At 37.8% G+C, this 20,440-nt stretch overlaps 1 protein-coding gene across 1 annotated transcript in view; it reads left to right on the top strand.

Moving 5' to 3' along the window:
- The window catches only part of PPP2R3A (protein phosphatase 2 regulatory subunit B''alpha), a 135,748-nt gene that overhangs the window by 21,591 nt on the left and 93,717 nt on the right, over nt 1-20,440 (top strand). Inside the window, 3 exon segments of the mRNA XM_020986095.2 lie at nt 3,989-4,208; nt 4,211-4,257; nt 10,704-10,807. Of these exon segments, the coding sequence (XP_020841754.1) occupies nt 3,989-4,208; nt 4,211-4,257; nt 10,704-10,807 (371 nt within the window).

The following is a 20,440-nucleotide window of genomic DNA, read 5'->3' on the forward strand; positions in this document are numbered from 1 at the left end:
ACTTAAAATAAGGAAGGTATATCATAATAGGTTTTAATTGTAGAAATATGTATGATGAGCCTCTTGTATTGAATTAGTTTATTTTAAACTCTTTATTCGTCAATAAATTCTGTACAAAATACTTATGTCCTGTCATAGGCACATGCATGCCTATTTGTACCATGTGTTACTTTGTTTTTTAAAATGAGCAGCTAGATTTTTTTTTCTCCTCTTAAGCATTAACAGCAGCTCCACTAAGTTGGAAATGAGCAGAATTTGGTGACTAATCAGTCAGTATATATTTATTAAGTGCCTACTTATGTGTTGGGCATATAAATAGGGAAGTTAGGTAGTCTTTCCCTAGACTTAACACTCTAATAGTCTAACAGGCATTAAAGATGAAAAAGTCATCCATAGATAAGTAATTCACTGGAAAAATTATTAACAAGGGAATTAACAAATATGTACGTGAGAGTAAATGGATTTATATTTAAGTTCATCAAGGAGACAGGATAAATTGCAGTCATGAAGTTAGAGGGACCAGGAAAGGTTTCCTGAGAAACATGACACCTGAGTTGAGCCTTGAAGGAAATTGGAATTCTAAAGAAAAAGTGTTTTCCAGGAATGGTACAAAAACATGGAAGTGGGAGATGGGATGCTGAATAAGAGAAGTAGGTCAGAACTGTGCTCTTTGAAGATTGAGGTACAATGAAGCAATTTTTTAAAAATTGCATTTCTAGTTTGAAGAATTATTATTGGGTCATGGGTCTACATTACATTATAAGTTTATTAACAACATGGTCATCTCCTTAGGTTACCTGACCATGCCATCACTAAATTCTTAAGTGCTGGGGATACAGTCAAAAAAGAGATATCTCTACCTCAGAAAGCTATTTTTTTTAGACAGTTGGGGTTAAGTGACTTGCCCAGGGTCACACAGCTAGTAAGTGTCAAGTGTTTGGGCTCAGGCCGGATTTGAACTCAGGTCCTCCTGACTTCAGGGCCAGTGCTCTATGTGCTGTGCCACCTAGCTGCCTCCTCAAAAAGCTTATTTTCTAATAGGGAGAGAGAATACATCTAGAGAAGTATTTTCTAGGGAAAGGTATTTTGTTCTGGGAAGTCATAGGGATGGTGAGTGGAGTCACAGGATAGTTGATCAGGAGGTAGAGTGCATGCAGTGGAAAGAGCAATCAAGTAACAAGCATTTGTTAATTGCTTACTGTGTGCCAGACACTGTGCTAAGCCCTAGAGACAGAAATACAATGAATGAAACAATCTTTAATTCTAGGGTGCTTCTTTACATATTATACATGGAGGGAGGGAGAGAGAACAAAGTAGATTAATACAGTATGGTTTGGAAAGGTGAGCACTAACATTTGGGAGGATCCAGAAAGGCTTCCTGTAGAAGGTGGTGGTTGAGCTTTCTTGAAGGAAGAGAGCTTCTTTGAAGCTGAGGTAGACGAAGAAGTACATTCTAGGCATGAGAGATGGCCAGTGCAAAGGCACAGATTGGAGGTGGGATGTCATGTATGAAGAACAGAAGGAAGCCCACTTTGTCTGAATCTCAAGAGTATGGGATTCAGTTAGGCTGGAAAGATAGGTTGGGGCCACTTTATGAAGGCCTTTAAAAGCCAAACAGTTTAAATTTTGTCCCAAAGGTCATAGAGAGGCAGAAGTCTAGGGCACCTATTATTTCTTGCTTGTGCATAGTGTTCTGCATTTTGACTCTCCTATTAGATTGTGAGCTCCTTGAGGATAAAGAGTTCTTTTTGGTTTTTCTTTTGCCTTTTTTTGTATCCATAGCACAGCACCTGGTATGTAATAGGAGCTTAATAAATGTTAGTTGATTGCCTCCTCACCCAATTTTTGGTTATTTCTAATTGTTGGTAAGTTTTTCTTTAAATCAAACCTAAATCCTCCTCTTTACCACTTAAATCTGTTGTTCCTAGTTCTGCCCTTCAAGGCCAAGCAAGACTAATTGAATTCCTCTTCTGTATTATAACTTTTAGTTATTTAGACGTCTTTCACGTTCCCTCTGAGGCTTGTCTTCTCCATACTGAACATCTCCAGCTCCTTCGGTTAATCCAAATATCGCATGATTTCAAGACCTGTCACCATCGGGGCTGCCTTCCTCTTTATGTTATCTGTCTTATCAATGCTTCAACTAAAATGTGGTTGTATACCCCATGTTCCTTCATGTTGGTGAGAATCAGACCTGGAATAGAATTTGCCATTGTTGGTTCCTCTACTGTTTTAAAGTATAGAAAGAAGTATTGACTGCTCTGCTTTTGGCAGTGAGTACTCCAGAATATGGATGGAGAATTTAAGTTTTCCATCATGCCTCTCTGCCAGGCTTTTCATCTGTTTCCTGAATTCCTCATCTATTTTGCTCATCTGCCCATGTGATCTGTTACATATTACAATGATAACATTGCTTCAGTTGCTGTTTCCATCTCCCCAAGCACTTCATACAGTACTTGCCCTTACCCTTTTGGGTCCCTGATTTCCTCCTGTGAGTGTATATTCTTCATAAAATAATGCAACCCTGCTCCCTCCACTTTACCCCTATCCTGTTTCATTTGAATAAGTTATAACTATCCAGAGCAGAAGTGGGGAATCTGTAGCCCCAAGGCCACATGTGGCCCTCTAGGTCCTCAAGAGCTGCCCTTTGACTGAAGGGCCACACTTGAGGACTGAGGCCACAGGTTCCCCACCACTGATCCAGAGCCATAATCCAATCATTACTGAGATCTATGAGATCAAATTTGTCTCCTTAACATTAGAGTTTCTCGTTCATCCAGCTTGTTAACAATACTTTTTGCATTTGTGAATAGACATTTGAGGATAGGCGTTTTACTGTTGGTTCCTTTCTTGGATTCTTGTCTCCTGTGAACTTTGAGGTATCTCAGCTGCTATTATTCTTCTACATTTAGCTGCTCTCTGTGGTGTGTAACTTAGTGGAATTTTCTCCCTCCCCTTGATATTTTCCATTTAAAATCCTTCTTGATTAGATTCATACATAAGACAAAAGAAAACTGTATTCTTACCACACCTTGTTGAATATATTCCATTCTTGGTTAGGAGCCTCTCATTCCTGTATGCAGGTTTAATTCTCTGGTGTCATATTTTTAAGCATCTGTTCACTTCCCAGATTTCCTCTTCTCTTCTATGTCTCTTGCATTCACTAGGCAAAAGTGGCAGGAAAGGGTGAGGGGGGAACCCATTGGTGTCCTTATGGTCTCTTTTTGAAAATGCTTTCTAGATTCCTTATGGCACTTATTGCTTTGTGAATCTCCAGAAGTAGATAGATAGTAGAAGAGCCTTCAGAGCTCCTCTGTCATGTCTTGGAAAAATGCCCCAGGAAGAAAACCATCTTCTTTATTGTTATCAGGTTGACAAATAGCTGCTTCAATTTCCTCTCAGCAAGTCACCTACCACCACTACTGCCCTACTCTTCTCTGACCCTTAGTAGATGAATCTTAAAGTACCTTGTGTATCTTTTTTATCACTCCTTGGAGGACAAGCAGCAGCATTCTCAAAGTATTAATAATAGCAAAGAAAGTAACTTCAGTTTAGACAACTCAGTGAATATGAGGCAGAAGTTATTGAAAGTCTAGCAGTAGTCCCAGACAGTCCTTGTGATTTAAAATAACTTAGGCTAAAAAAAATATTGTTTCACTGGATTCTTCCCTTTTGGTAATTTTGAATGTTAGAAATGTCTCACAAATACTAATGAAAAATCTGCAGGATTTTTAAAAAGCACAAATTCAGTGTACATATAACAATGATGAAATAGTTTATTCGTGACCACGTTAATTTGTTTAACATATGTAAACACTTTCTAAAACATATCTCACTGCTTATGTAAAAAGGTAAAGTTCTGCTGTACGGTGTCTCCACCAGCTTTTTGCAATGATGTTCATGTACAACTTCCTAACCCGAGTGAAACGTCTTAAAAAACATATTTTTGAATCAGCATTCATATATTGTATTCATATTGTCATTTCAGGTTCAGAATAAGCAAGAAAAGAAACTTGGAACACCACCTGTACCTGCAGCAAGTGCTGGAAGCAGCCCCCGCCCTCTCTCTCCTCTTCTTCATGTGAATAATGTTGCTATCAATGTGCCATTATCCATAAACATTCCACAATTCTACTTCCCTAAAGGACTTCCAGATGCATGTGCAAACCATGAACAGACCATAAACAAAATTGAAATGGCCTTCATGGAGTTGAAGATCAGAAAGCAGATATTTACGAAATGGGGAAAATTGCAAAGGTAATATAACTGCTAAGTAATTTATACCTACCCCTCTTCTTAGGGTCTTTAATCTGTTGTCTCTAGTAAAGGTCCCTTCCCCTCTGTGCATAAACCACCTTTTTCTTGAAATAATCTCTGATTGACCTTAATATCCTGTCTAACCATTACCAACTTTTTCTCCAATCAGTATACCCTTTCTTATACCCATTACATTTCTTTTCTTGTTGTTTAATTAATGTGATTTATTTTCCAAAACCACAATTCTATTGAAACTATATTCTTTAAGATCTTTAATGACCTAATCACTAAATCTAATGACTTTTTCTCATCCCTCATTTTCCTTGACCTTTCTGCAGGATTTGACACTTTTGCCTTCTTTTCTTTGATATCTAAGATATCGCATTACTATGATTTTCTCCTACCTCTCCAACTGCTTCTTCTCTTTTCATATCTTTTTCTGCTACTCTCTTTTAACTGTAGGTGTTTCCCATGTTTCACTAATTGGTTTGTATTTTTTTTCTGTTTATCCTCCTTTAGAGAGCCTATCCATTCTCATGACTATAAGCTGTTGTTATTGTTGTTGTTCAGCTGTTCAGTCATGTCTGACTCTTTATAACCTTGTGGACCATAGCACACTACTACTGTCCATGGGGTTTTCTTGGGAAAGATGCTGGAGTGTTTTGCCATTTCCTTCTTCAGTGAACTAAGACAAACAGAAGTTAAATGACTTGCCCAGGGTCACACAACTTAGTAAGTGTCTGAGGCTGGACTTGAACCCAGATCTTCCTGACTCCAGGCCCAGCACTCTATCCACTGAGCCACCTAGCTGCCTCCATTATTACCATTATTAAAAAGATTACTAAATCTATCTTTCAAGCTTTAACCACCATTCTGCCTCAGTCCAGAAGGTCTGTTGAATATTTTCATTTGGATGTCCCTCTGTCACCTCAAACTTCTAAAATCAAACTCATCTTCCTCTTAAAATTAGCTTTTCCTCTAGAGTTCCCTATTTCTCTGCATTTTCTCAGCTACCTACAGTCAAAAGTTTAGAATAATCTTTCATTCCTACATCTTCCTTTAATAGTAATTTCCAATCAAAGAGTTTTATTGGTTCTTATATCCAGTATTTTCCCCTAAAATTTGTTTGTTGATATACTAATTTTAAAAAAAAGAATCAGCAAATAATTCTGAAATATTCTATTTTAAATTTTGCTAGAGGCCAGCAAAGAGGATAAAAATTGTATTATTCTCTGGTTCAAATGTTTAACTACATCAGAATGGATAAAACTTGGAGGCAAACTAAACTTCAAATAAAAAACACGTAGTACATATTCACCTCACTGAAGTTAAAATGGTTTGCGCCTGCTCACTTCTAAAAAAAAAATGCTGATGGGAAAAGATAGGGGGAAGGGGAAAGGGAAAGAAGGGAGAGAGGAGGAGAGGAGAGTGATTTTGTAACATGATCAAGGGAAGGAGAATCCATATCTCTGCTTGTTTAGACATGCATGCGTTCCTCCTTGTTCTAGGTCTGAAAGTTGAAATATACAATTCATCAGCAGATGTGTGATCCTTGACAAGTTTGCTACTAGGACTAATGGTTTACCAACATACATATCAGAGTATACCAAATGGAAAAAAAAGTCAATTTTTGCTTTCTTTTCCCACTGACATTGTCCTAGAATCATAGAATTTAGGTATGGAAAATATCAGTAAATCAGTCAAAGAACCCTAGAAACCATCTAATACATCCTTTTCATTTTACTGACAAAGAAATTGGGACTCAGAAAAACTAAGGCGCTTACTCAGTATTATATTATTAGTTGGTGGCAGATTCAAAACTTGAATATAGGTCTCCTATGCTAAATTCAGTATTCTTCCCATGGAATCACACTGCCTCCATTTTGGAAACTTATCATTTACTTCCTAGATTATTGTAGCCTCCTAACAAGTCTCCCTGCCTATCGTCTCTCTTCCCTTCAGTACATATAATATAAATGCTGTCAGATTAAACTTTCTAAAACTCTAATTTCATTTCATCCATTCTGCCTAAAACTCTCCAATAATGACCTGTTACCTATAGGATAAAATCTAAACTCTTCTTCCAGACATTCAAGACATCCCTCACAGCCCAACCAGATTTCTCCCCCCTTCTTGTGAAGCCTTCCTAACTAGTCCAGGACACAATGATTCCTCTCTGTCTTCTGAAATCCTATAGCATGTATCGCCCATAGTATTCATTTGACAGTCACAAACAACTTACCTCCTCTTTTTAGTATTAAAATAGTGTTTTATATAAAGCTGGAAAGGTTAGTTAATTGTACGGAAAAATCAAGACCAGCTACAACCATTAAAATGAAATTTAATAGGGGTTAATTTGGAGGTATGCACTAAGTCCAAAATAGTAGTGCAAAAAATACGTGGGGAAACCTGGCTTCATAGCTTTTCATTTGGGGGAGAAAAAAAAGAAAAAAGAAGCTTGGAAATTTTAATTTACTAGGGGACCTGTATGACTCAATACTGTGATAAGTTTGCTAAAAAATGAAAATAATAAAATCTTTGTCTTCATAATAAAAATATAGTGTTCTGATTAAGGAAGGAACTAGTCTTACTTTACTCTTCACTGCTCAGATCACATCTGCAGTAACATGAATGAATTCATTCAGCATTTATTAAGCACTTACCAAGTGAAGGCATTTTGCTGAGTGCTGAAGATAAAGTAAAAAAGAGAGTTCCTGCCCTTGAGGGACTTACATTCAAATAAGGGGAGACAACCACATATAGGGGAGTGATGGCCAGGGAAGGGAGAAGTCACAGGAATAGTGAGTGGAGTCATGAGAGGATTTGAACATTATACCCTTTCCAGAAGTAATGTTATATTTATTTGATTACTGATCAGAGCAAGATTGCATAGCTGTGGCTGGTTAAGTGTAATGAACTTTCAGTAATTAAATGCACATCCTTAGGGTAAGTAGCTGGAGATCCAGCTACAAAACAGAGTGGCAGTAATGGTATGGCAAGAAAATGGACGTAGGTGGCAGGAGCTGGCTACATATAATGAGTTTTCATCAATCAGCATGGGTTCCAGGGCAGAAGCTAGAAATCAATTTGGATATAGGACAGCAGCAACATGGTAGGAAAATGGCATGGTCAGGTGGTTAGGGCTCACTGTTTGTAAAACAAGCTCTCCAGTTAGCATGGTGCATGGATGCTAGGAGGTGCAGTGGATAGAGTGCCAGGCCTGGAGTCAGGAGTACTATTCTTCCTGTGTTCAAATCTGGCCTCAGACATTTACTAGCTGTGTGACCCTGGCAACTCATTTAACCCTGTTTGTCTCAGTTTTCTCACCCGTAAAATAAGCTGGAGAAGGAAGTGGCAAACCACCTTAGTTGCCAGTAAAACCTGAAATGGAGTTTTTGTGGTCATGGTCTTAAAAAGTTGGACGAAATTTGGCTAGAGTATAGAGGCCAGGTATGAGAATATTGTATATTAATATTATAAAGGTAAGTTGAGACTAGGTTGTGAAGAGTTTTAAAAGCTAAATGGAGGAGCTGATATATGATCTCAGAGGCAATAGGGAGATGTTAGTGTTTATTGAATAGGGGACAGGCAAGGCCAGACTTGAATGTTAGGAAAATCACTTTGAGAGTTATGTGAAGGATGAATAAGAGACATGAAACGAGACTTGAGACAGGAAGACCAATTAGGAAGTTTAAAACTTAAAAGTACATAGAAGCCAAATTATTCTCAGCAAAGTATAATCAATCAAAAAGAAAATGACAACAAATGACAAATAAGTCATAAAATTAAAGACAAATAACTGTCATCTGATAGCTTCCATTTTGACTGGGAAAGTGGGTTGAGGGACAGGAAGCCATTGTAAAAATAGCAATAATAACAATAGCTAATTTATGTAGCGCTTACTATGTGCTGGCACATACAGTTTAGGGATTTTTTTCTTTTAACTGGATCAGTTAACTTCGTTGGTTGAGGCTCTCACAGTAGTGAATCTCCTTCTACCAATGCAGATCATGTGCTCTGCAAATTCTGTCTTAGAGCACTGCCAGGGAAACAAAGATTAAGCTACTTGTCACATTGCAGGTATGTGTCAGAGGCAAGATTTGAATACAGATCTTCCTAACTCTCAAACCCAGATCTCTATGCACTACATTAATCCACACTACTCACTTATGGAGAATATACTGTAAATAACATAAGGGAAAGCTATCAGCATTGCTGCTGATTCTGATGACTAGCCACAGGCTCGAAATGGGAAATGGCCGGTTAACCTGATCATGCTGATAGTTATCCTGGACCCTTAAAAGCTCTTGTACAATAATTGTAGTACAAAGAACCATGAGGAATGAAATCCAGTTATTGGAAGTGTATCAGAAGTCCTAGATGCCCTAATCATCAATTAAAAGGAAAAGCCCAAAGGTTAATGCCACATAAAGACAAAGACAAACAGCACAAAGAAGACAGTTAACTATAGGCTGTAGGAATTCTTAATCTTTTTGTGTCCCTTTGGCAGTCGGTATAGGATTACAGAGGAAGCCAGTTGTATTGAAATATAGTTATCAAAATATTTTAAAACTAATGTTCATCAACCCCAAGTTCACAATTCTTGAATTCCAGATCGTAAAAATTACAGTTAAAATGAAACCTTCAAGGCCTTTCAGCTACTTTTCTTTCATTTTGTAGTGGAAGTAAAGCTAATTTTCCCCATGTTGTTTGATATCAGTAAAGAGTGTTATGCCTGGAGAACTTGGAGAAATCTTGAATTTCCACTCTAATCCCAATATTTTGAAGCCTTGATTTGGTTATCCTGATGGGAGATTCTGTTATTTATCCACTATTTACCTCACTTTGCTTTTATCCTGTTTTTCATATTCTGAGCACCTGACATATGATCTTAGCTGACTTTGTGACTGACCTATATATCAAGAACACCTGATATCTGATTATGTTTACCTTTGGGCAGAAGCTAAAAATGATAACCTCCTGTCAAAAGCCATTTCATATAGACTTGAAATGAATCTGATTTATCACATCTCCAAAATGAGCAACTTTCCTAAATAGTTTTTATCACATGAATCAAAGATAATGTAGTAGCAGGTTTTAATTTCTAGGATGAATGACAAACACAGTCTTTTTGTACTAATAAGGTGTGGCACTCTAGACAGTTCCAGATTTGGAAGTGTGTTTTACATGAAGCTGTGAGTATACAAAATTGTCCAGTCTTGGAAGCTGACTGCATTTCTCTGCTATGAGCTAGAGGTAGTTGTCGGTGATAGGAAATAAAGCAGTATTTTTTTTTCCCCCTCTAGGAAAGAAACAAGTATACTTGGCCAGGGGAAGTCACCTTTCTTTTAAGGAGAAGTGTCAATGGAAAAAAAAGAAGAGATGACAGAAGGGAATTCTGGGGAGAAAGAAATGGATACTCTTCCCTTTGGGAGTTGTTGTTTTGTTTATCAGTTATATCCGACTCTTTGTGACCCCATTTAGGATTTTCTTGGCACAGATCCTAGAATGGTTTGCCATTTATTTCACCAGCTCATTTTACAGATGAGGAAACTGAAGCAAATAAGGTTAAGCAACTTGTCCAATTACTAAGTGTCTGAGGCCAGATTTGAACTCAGGAAGATGAGTCTTCCTGACAGTCCCAAGACTCAATCCACTGTACCAACTAGTTGCCCTAGAATACTCTTTCTATATAGGATCATAGTTCCTTTGCGGGGAGTATATCTTAAATGTAATTTCTTTTCACTTCTCAGTAGTTCTTATGGTCTGTCAATATAGAGTTTCTTGTTTGTGATGGCTTCTAATTTGCTAATATGATTTATGTGCTAGTATTATACTTTCACCTTTGATCATTTATATAAATTGTAGTACTTTTAACAAACCCAAAACTATTCCTTCCAGCCTGAATTTTTCTGGCTTTTTCTCCTATCTTGGACTTAGTGAAAAAACAGGCAAAGGATGGAGAGAGGTGCATATAACAGCAACCATGTAACAACAAGCTGTTCAGGAAAAGGGACTGACTTTATTTCTCTGCTAGGGTAAGGAGAGAGTAGACAACAATAGGAAATGAGGCTTGCTGTTTTTCTTCCTTCAAAGAAGGGGGCTTATATATTGGACTTTAGTTAGATGAAGCTGCCAAAGGCTAGATTTTTAGAGTTAATCCAGAGGCTAGCCAGGAAAGGAAAGAAATATTCTGAAAAAGAAACTGAGGAGGTAAGAAAAATATTTCCTTTTTGTTTATAAAATTGGTGGTTTATATGTCTGACAAAATTTTCCCACTGTAATGGGTTCTCATATTTGCTACCTAAGATTATAGTAACTGAGTGTCCTCGGTTTTATTTTTTCCTAGTATTCTTCTTGCCCATGGGGCAATTGAGCTCAAAAACCCATAAAGGACTCTTCTTTTTCCATTCATGTGCTTACTGCCTCTCTGTTTGTGTTTTCAGGCATGTGGCTGCCCATTCTATTGGAAAGCCCCCATGTTCAATGCTGCAGGAGGCGAAAGGACGGGATTTGTATCTGTACATTCGTTCATAGCCATGTGGCGAAAGTAAGTGTGTGGGAACAGTCGATCTCTTTTTGACAGTTTCCTTTCTTTTCCACATTCAAATGTATATTACACAACCATATTCTTGTGCTATATTAGTGTTTTCCCAGCTACGTGGCACAGCAGATAAGAGTGCCAGGCCTGAAGTCAGGAAGACTCATCTTACTGAGTTCATGTACAGCCTCAGACACTAGGTGTGTGATCATGGGCAAGTCTTTATAGCCTGTTTGCCTCAGTTTCCTCATTTGTAAAATGAGCTGGAGAAGGAAATAGCAAACCACGTAGTGATGTCTTTTCTAAAAAAACCCCAAATGGGATCACAAAGAGTCAGACATGATTGAAATGACTGAACGACAGCAAAAAAGGGATCTTTTCCAATATAATTCCTCATTATTTCAATCAATAAAGATAATAATTCATATTTACATATCATTGTGAGTTTTGCAAAATGCTTTTCTCACAACAGACCAGTGAGGTAATATTACAAGTTTTGCTATCTCCATTTTACAGATGAGGAATATGAAATAAAGTTAAATTGGTATGCCTATAGCTCAGAGAGGCTTGTGCAACATCATACAACTAAGCAGGGTCAGGGTGAGATTAAGAACCAGCTTACTTCTGACTCCACAGCTAGCACTCTTTTCATTTCACCATGCCGCTTCAGATCTGTGGGCTACCTATTTAATAATAATAAATTCCTATTTTTACTTTTAAACATATGTCCATATATTGAGAAAGGTTTGACCAACAATACAGAATTGAATAAGACTCCTTTCTTTCAGTAAGGCAAATGCTCAAAAAATATCCCTTGTGGAGGAAAAAAATGCCTCCTTATCCAGGAATAAATCTAGTTGATATTATAAGTATTTTAATTCAGTTCTATTCTGGATAACTAGAGATACTGCTTTGTTGAGCCAGTTGTAGATTTCATTATCTTGACCCTCCCAGATATTTTATTTATAAAATTTGTCTTTAAATGAAGATTTATATCATACTTTTCTCTTCCTTCACTACTTTGACTTATTTGTATGTTAATTCATTCAACAAATATGTATTAAATGCCCACAGTATGCTAAACATGGAGAATATAAGGCTTATGGATCACAGGATTGGTTTCAGAGGTGTAAGGGACCTCAGAGACTGTGCAGTCCAACTTATACCTGAAAAGAATCCCTGCTACAACATATCTGACAAGTTGACATTGAGCCTTTGATTAAAGACTCCTAGTATGGATAAATCTCTTTCTTACTGAAGCAGACCATTTTACATACCAGATATTACACAGACTCTGATCTCTTTTAATCTAGAGAGTAACTCTAACACAACGGAACATGAGGTCATTGCAAGGAAAAGTGCTGTGAGAAATTTGAGGTGGGAAAGATCACTTTCTTTTGGGGAGGAACAAGAGAGAAGAGAAGGGGGATCAGGGCATGCTTCATGGAAAAAGTGGATTATGAATTGAGAGAGGGCCTTCAACTGATAAAGATGGGGATAGAGGGATTGCATTCCAGGAATGGGAAATAACATAAGCAAAATTATTAAGAGGGGAGAGGATATAATAAAAACAGAAGATAGAATTCCAAGTTGACTGGAAATACTGTGAGATAATAATAATGAGATATAACTGAATGGGTAAGTTAAGAGCAGATTATGGAGGATTTTGAATGTCAAGATCAAGCTTTAATGCTTTATTTAGTGGGTGATGGGAAGCCATTCTCTTTTTAGGGGGGGGTGGGAAGGAACAAAGGAATGCCATCTTTGAGTGGTGCCTTGGAATAAGAGATAGATAGAAGACAGGAAAACCAGACATGAGGCTTTTATCGCTGTTTAGAGAAGAAAATATGGTGGTGGGGGAGGGGTTTGAGGGATTTCCTACCAAGATGGCCACCTGAACAGGAAACAGGCCTCCCAGCTCCCATAAACCTACCTACTCCAGCAAAACTGTGACGTGTTCACCAGAGTGAATAATAATCAAGAAATCTGAAAAGAAATTAATTAATTTCTTCCATCCACTCCAAAATTGCATGAAAAGTTAACCAAAAGCACAAGGTCAGTAGGAAAGGGGGCATGCCAGCAAAGCCAACATAAGGCTTGCCTTCCAGACCAGTGCTTCTTAAATTTTTTCCACTTGCAACACCTTCAGCGCATCTTAAAATGAGAGAAACCATGTACACAGATAACCTGCAAGTCTCTATGGACCAAAGCAATGGCTGAGCCCTTTCCAAAAGTACTTCTCTTAGAAAGCTCCAGGGTAGGAGGACCTCGAAAGCCCAAGGAGGTACAGCAGGCAGCATCCAGCCAACAAACATGGTGTCACAGTGCCCAGTACATTCCAAGCTGAGGGGCTTTCAGGTACCTAGCATTGCTGTCTTGAGATGCCAGAGAAGGCTCTGAAGATGCCAGCATCCTGAACCTCAAAAATCCAGAGGGTCCAACCCCTGGAAAGTAGAAGTCAACATAAGAACCCAGAGAACTGAAGGCTAGACCATATTGCCCAAAAATACAACAGGGATCAGAACCTGGCCTTGGCCCAGGAACTAAAACTGTATAAAGATGAATAAATCAAAAAAAGCACTGTCCACTATAAAAAAAAAAAGTATTGCAGATAATAGTGCCATAATAACTACAAGCAGAGATGCAAAGAAAAAATGGATTTTCCACAAAGACCACTTGAATACCTAGAAGAAATGAAATAAGGAAAAATGAAATTAGGTCTCTGGAGGAAAGAATTAGAAGGACAATAATTAGCTTAAAATTAGCTTAGAAGTGGTAAACCCCACCCAAGTAATGGACTCTTTGAGAACTAGAATAGAACCAACAGAATTCAGTGACTCCATGAAGCAGCAAAAAAAGTTAAAGTCAGAAGACTTAAAAAATATAAGTATGTTACATAATATATAATTTCAAAAACAACTGCCCTGAAAACAGATCAAAGAATGTGAATTTAAGAATTGTCCCCCCCCAACAGATAAGCTGTCAAAGAATATGAAGAAAAGAAAAACTACAGACTCTTTAACAACCATATGAAAGAATGTTCCAAATCATGAATAATAAGAGAAGTGCAAATCAAAACAACCCTGAGGTTTCACTTCACACCCTGCAAATTGGGGAAGATGACAAAAGATGGAAATAGTGTTAGAGGGGTTAAGAGAAGATTGGTACACTAGTGTGCATTGTTGGTGGAGCTGTGAATCAATACAATTGTTTTGGACAGCACTTTGGAATTACTCAAATAAAGTGACCAAAACATCTGTATCTTTTGATCTCAAGATTCCATTACTACGTCCCTCCACCTGCCCCCAGACCATTGATAAGAAGAAAGCCCCTCTATATACCCGAATATTGATAGTTGCACTTTTTGTGATAGCAGATAACTGGAAACAGATAAATGCCCCTTGACAGTGGAATGGCTAAGGTAATTGTGATTGTTCATTCATGTCCTACTCTTCATGACCCCATTTGAGGTTTTCTTGGCAAATATACTAGAGTGGAGTCACTCCTTCCTTCTCCATCTCATTTGACAGATGAAGAAACTGAGTCAGAAAGGGATAAGTGATTTCCCCAAGGTCACACAGCTAGTAATTGTGTAAAGCTGGATTTAAACTTAAAGACAACCGAGTCTTTCTGACTCCAGGCCCAGCCCTCTATCCACTGCACCACCTAGTTGTCCCCAAAACCAGTTGTGGTACGTGAATGTAATGGAATAGTACTGTGCTATGTATGATGAATATAGAAGAAGATATATAAGAACTGATGCAAAATGAAGTAAGCAGAACCAAGAAAATGACATACATAATGACTACAACAATGTAAATGAAAAGAATAATGCCCAAAATATCAAAAGTCAGTGTTGAAAAATTATAGGGATCAAGCATGGTTTGAAAGAAGATATGAGAAGACACTCCTCCACCCTTTTAGAAGGTCCACAATTGTTGTACATTGCATATATTTCCAGACTTTTTAAATGTATTTATTAGTTAAGCTGATTTTTTTTCTTTTTCCTTTTGTTGTCTTTAAGATGCCGTTTGTTATATAGGATGGCTTTCTGAGAGGGGTTAAGGAAATGATACTGGGAGAGATTATGATGTAAAAAAAAAAGACATCAATAAAAACTTACTTAAAAAAAAATCTTTCGGAGTCCTGATTCAAAATACTGTTGTTCAAGAACAATAATAGTGTAGACATGTTGTTCAAGACATCAGAAATTAAAACTATCCAGAGCTATTAAAACCAGAGGGCAAAGTAAAGATAGAATATATCAATCATTTCTTGAAAGAAACTCCAAAAGGAAAAGTCCCAGGAATGCCATAACCAAAATCCAGACCTTCTACATCAAAAGAAAAAATACTGCAAGCATCCAGAAAGGAGTTAACAGAACCAGTCAGGATCACACAAGACTTGGCAGCTTCTATGATAATCAGGAGAAAACCTTGGAAAAAACAGTATACCAAAAGGCAAAAAGATAGAGACTTACAACCAAGAATAACTTTCCTATATAGGGGGGAAAATGGACCTTTAATGACTATAGCACTTTCAAGCATTTCTGATGAAAAAAGCAGAGCTGAGAAGAAACTTTGAAATATAAATACCTGGAAAAGTACATTTATTTGAGCAGTTGGAAGTGAATAAGCATTTATTCAACACTTACTATGTGCCAGGCACTGTGCTAAGACCTGGACATGATGCTGATTGGGAGGAGCTGTATAATGATGTGCTAACATTCTTAATAAGGAGAGAAGAAACAATTGTCCCTTTAGAATTTTAATGTCTTCTTGAGGAAGTTAAATAAGAAAAAACAGAGGTCCAAGGAGTGGGTTGGTTCTGTTCTGAGGGCTTGAAGAGGAACAAGAGAAGGGAGGGTTTAAAAAAAAAAAGGGAAAGTATAGTACAGGAGAGTTCAGGTGAAGAGCACTGACACAACACAGGGAGAGGAGTTAACAAGGCTATTCACAATCAGGGAAAGGGCCTATGGACCACAGGGAACAGTCTTAGTGTGTGGCCCTGCCTTAGTGGGCTCCAGACAGGAAACCAAGCAGTGGGTTTTTGTACTCTATTCAAAGACACGAAGTCTTTTGGGGCTCAAACTTACATAGAATTTTAGACAACTAGTCAGCTGGCACCAATAAAATACTGCCCTGTCATCCATAGAAGAAGATATTTGTATAGTTGGGGCCAGTGAAATAAGGTTATAAATTGCCTGGGATTGAGGAATGAGGAGTAGGAGCAGCAAACTTAACTCTTTAACTATCTTAAACAAGAGGCTTTTGAGGTGGAGTGGTTAGGTCCAGTCTATGGGTTTATTAGTCTTGGTGTACATGCTTACTGGAGTACTGATCCCTACTAGTCAAACCAGTTTTCACCAGTTCACAGTTAGCAATTGTGATTCTCTCCTCCCCCCAAAAAAGGCCATTATAAAACTTATTAAAATGCATATAAGAAAATATAGAAAGAAGTTCAAAAGCAGGACAGTTATAAATATAATCTCTGTAGAATTAATTATATGTTTTTTTAGGAAAGTGTTGTGAAATGGACATTCACAGTTTCATATAGAATTCTCTCTTCCAGGCCTGAAGTAGGCTAATTGCTATGTAGAAGAAATGAAGAGATATAAGAGAAAATGCATAGGTAAAAAATCAATAGGATTTAGTTCCTTATTGACCCAACCCTCTACACCACCCTACACATCTAAAGAAAAGTAAGAGATTACAAGATTAGTCCTTGTTGACTAGGAGGGTGGTGGTGTCATCAGTAATAATAGATGAGTGAGGAGAAGATGTAGGTATCAGGGAATAAAATTATAAATTCTGCTTTAGACATATTTAATTTGAAGTACCAGAAAGCCGTTCAAGTAGAGGTATCTAGCCACCAGTTAGAATTATTGAAAATATGGAACTCTAAACTCCTTTGAGGAAGAGTTGTTTCATCCATTATATTTTTATTCTCAGCACCTGGCACATAGTAAGCACTTAATAAATACTTATTGGTTAATTGATTGGACCTCTAAGGAAAGGAGTCATTGATGTAAAGATGAAGTGAATGAGTAAAATTCCAAGGAGAGATAGTATAGAGGAAGCAAATGTAAGTACAGAGGTCTGTTCTCACCTCACTGAATCCCAGAAAGTCCAGACATCTTAACTGAATCAGTCCAAAAATTAGGTGTTAATAAGTGTTTAGTCAGTTTCAAAGGATCATTGGGGTTTGGGATCATAAGTTAAAGAAAGTTGACACTGTACAAGAAATACCTTTTATCTGCTTAAAGATCAAGTTATTTACTCTTCTTGAGTTACACATAAAAACAGCAAGCTAGTTTGGAGTTTTACTCATTGGAGTGGAAAAGGTAGGCACATTTGGGAGCTGAGAATTCCAGGCTCAAGAGAAAAAATTGCTCTTGGGGGGGAGGAGAAGCATCCATCTTTCTTCTCCCATTACCATATTACCAGACAGACCATACTAGTAGGAAACTGCAGCCAGCTGGGATTAAAGAGAGACATACTGAGGACAAACAGGTCTCACCAAAAAAGGCAACTGAATATCCAGAGATGAAATTGACCAAATCAAAACTTCATGAACTTTAAAAAGTTGGAAGATCTGGAAATACTCTTGGTAGCAATGTCTGCCAAAGCTATTAGCATTGTTCACCTGAATCCATAGTAGTATCCCTAGAGTAGCGATGGCTTAACAGCAGCATCTGTTTCCAGAGCTGAGAGACTCAGGGATCAACTAAGTAAATGAAAGAAAGGCAGTTTCAAGATTCTAAAAGTACACCAACCCTCAAATAGAGAAATACCCTACTAAAGGGAAGTATGAAGTGAGGATTCCACAAAGAAAGAAAAAGACTTCTAGTAGCTAGGAGGTATAAATTGCCCTTTAGCACACATGCTCTCTGTCCCTGTGCCTTACTACCATTTTACCATAATTTTGAGCCCACTCTCCTCAGGTACCTTATGTATACCAGAGGAGAATGTACCCCTGGTTTGGGGTGATAATTTTTGTAACAGTTGTCTTTGTTACAATCTACCTAGTAAATACTTTTTCTAAAAACTAATTAGGCCTGGCTGATAATCAGTGGGAAGCAGACTGGTGGGGGATCATCAATGATAGTATTAGAAAATCCTATGGCCCTCAGGATTGCACAAAGGAGAGTAGTAGTTAGCTACCCTTTGGGAACTTAGTTGCAGTGTGAGTTGTAGAAGTAGCCCGAAAGAGGCAAGGTTAGAATCTTGAAAGAAACCAGCCAGTCAGAGGGAGAAGCCACAGGGGCATAGGGTACTTCCAACGTGAGAAAGTAGTCCAGAGGTAAAATGAGCCTCCAGGCTGAAGAAGTTTTTGTGGCATAGTAGACAAAGTACTGTAGAGTTGTAAATACAACTTAAAGTGCAACCTCCAAATAAATCCTAAGAACCTTGACTAATGCTTAAACTGTATCATAGAATCACAGTCTTAGAATTGGAAAACACCACATGGGTGAGATAGTCTAACTTACACCAAATGAAAGCAAAATTATATAATCCTTGTAAAAGTGCTTTTGAAACTTTTAAATATGTCATGTTATTATTAACATTAATACTACACAGTTGCGGCCTGAAAATAACATGGAATAACTATTCTTATGAAATTGATCCCTGGACTATGCTTTGAAAAATACTGTCTAACTTGCATTCCTAGTAATTAGGAGAGTAAAAACAGTAATTACAAATTTTTTCCAGGTTTTACATTTTGTTCCTGAAAAAACATGTTAAAAAAATAAATGACAACAAAGTGTAACAAGTATCAGTTTTCTTGTAAAGGCCACTTGCTTCTCCATTTCTAAATTGTCCAGCAGGCCTGGCTATTTGGCCCGCTGAGAAATTTGTAAATCACACACACACACAAAAATCAGACTCATAAAGTTGAAAGGGAACCTACAGGTTAGTCCAAACTGTGCCTTAAAAATCATCCCCCATGGGGCAGCTAGGTGGAGCAGTGAATAGGGCACTATCCCTGAAGTCAAGAGGACCTGAGTTCAAATCCAAACTCAGACACATGACACTTGACACTTACTCGCTGTGTGACCTTGGGCAAGTCACTTAACCCTGATTGCCTCACTCACCCCCCCAAAAAAAATCATCCCCTGTACAATATCTCAACCAAGGAGTACTTCCAAGTTCTGCTTGAACACACACAATCATGAGGAAGGAACACATACTGCCTCCTAAATCAGCCCATTTTTATTTTTATAGAACTTTTATTAGAAAGTGTTTACATCAAGCTTAAATATTCCTCTTTTGCAACTTCAGTCTACTGTTCCTAGTTCTGCCTTCTGGGGCCAAACAGAACGGCTCTAATCCTTCTTCCAACATAACAGTCTTTTGAATACTTGAAGACTGCTATCATGTCTCCCCCAAGTCTTCTCTTTTCTAGGCTAAACATCTTCTGTTCCTTCAGCCTATCCTGATTTGGTATGGGTTCAAGCCCCTCACTGTCCTGGGCATCGTTCTCAGAATACAATCTTGTTAGCCAGTATTTTTCCTAAAAAACGGGTTTGGTAGAAGTTAAGACAGTTCTTTAGACAAAAGGAGAATGTAATGAGACTATCATTTCCCTTATTCTAGATGGTATGATTCTATTAATCCAGGAAGGGAGGAAGGAAACAGGCATTTATTAAGCATTTGCTATGTGCCAGGCCCTGTGGTAAGTATTTTACAAATGTATTATATCATTTGATCTTCACAACAACCCTGAGAGGTAGTTGCTGTTAGTATGCCCATTTTACAGTTGAGGAAACTGAAGCAAACAGAAATTAAGTGACCTGCCCAGGAACAGTCTGAGGTTGAATTTGAACTTGGGTTTCCTTACACCAGGCCTAGTGCTCTGTCTGCTGAGCAATCTAGCTGCCTCCAATATAGGTTAAGATGAAAATAGTGCTGTTGTTTTGTTTTTACCTGCCATGTCACACCATTGATGTACATTGAACTTGTATTACAATAAAAACTCCATGTTATTTTCACATGGTCTGTTTTCTAATCATGCCTTCCCCATCTTGTACTTGAACAGTTGATGTTTTTTAACCCAACTGTAGTATTTGACATTATCTGTATTACATATTCTGCTCATGCTTGTCATTACATATGTCCTGCTCATCCTTTTTTAAAAGCCTTTTTGTTTCCTTAAGCATTTATCATTAGCCTCAGTCTCTCGTGACCTTTAGGACTGCTGCCACAGAGCACTACTACACTTTCTTATTCATCCTGTTACATGTCCTTGTTTTCATCTGCTTTACATTTCTTATCAAAGTGTTGAGTTGTTTAATTTATTTCTTGTCCATCCATATTGATCTTTTAAACCATATTCCTTTTCTTCCTCTTAGGAATTGTGTTTCAATCATGAAAAAAATCTCATTTCTCTTGTACTGACTTCCCCCATAGAATAAGCTATGGGCACCTACCTATCCTTTCTCTGGATTCTGTAATCTGTTCTCCTAAGATATAAAGTGCTCATTACACAAAATCCAGCTTCCCCCTCCATATCAATCACAAACTCTTAAGATAGAGTGGCCATTTCCTCCTAATGTCGCTACTGCTTCTACTTGGATTGGTGTTTTACCAGGGTAGGAGGAGAGTAAAAATAGCTTAATCAGAAGTAACAACTCATTTCAGC

The sequence above is a fragment of the Phascolarctos cinereus genome, unplaced genomic scaffold (assembly GCF_003287225.1).
Source record: "Phascolarctos cinereus isolate Bilbo 61053 unplaced genomic scaffold, phaCin_HiC Scaffold_726;HRSCAF=1367, whole genome shotgun sequence".
Classification (NCBI taxonomy): domain Eukaryota; kingdom Metazoa; phylum Chordata; class Mammalia; order Diprotodontia; family Phascolarctidae; genus Phascolarctos; species Phascolarctos cinereus.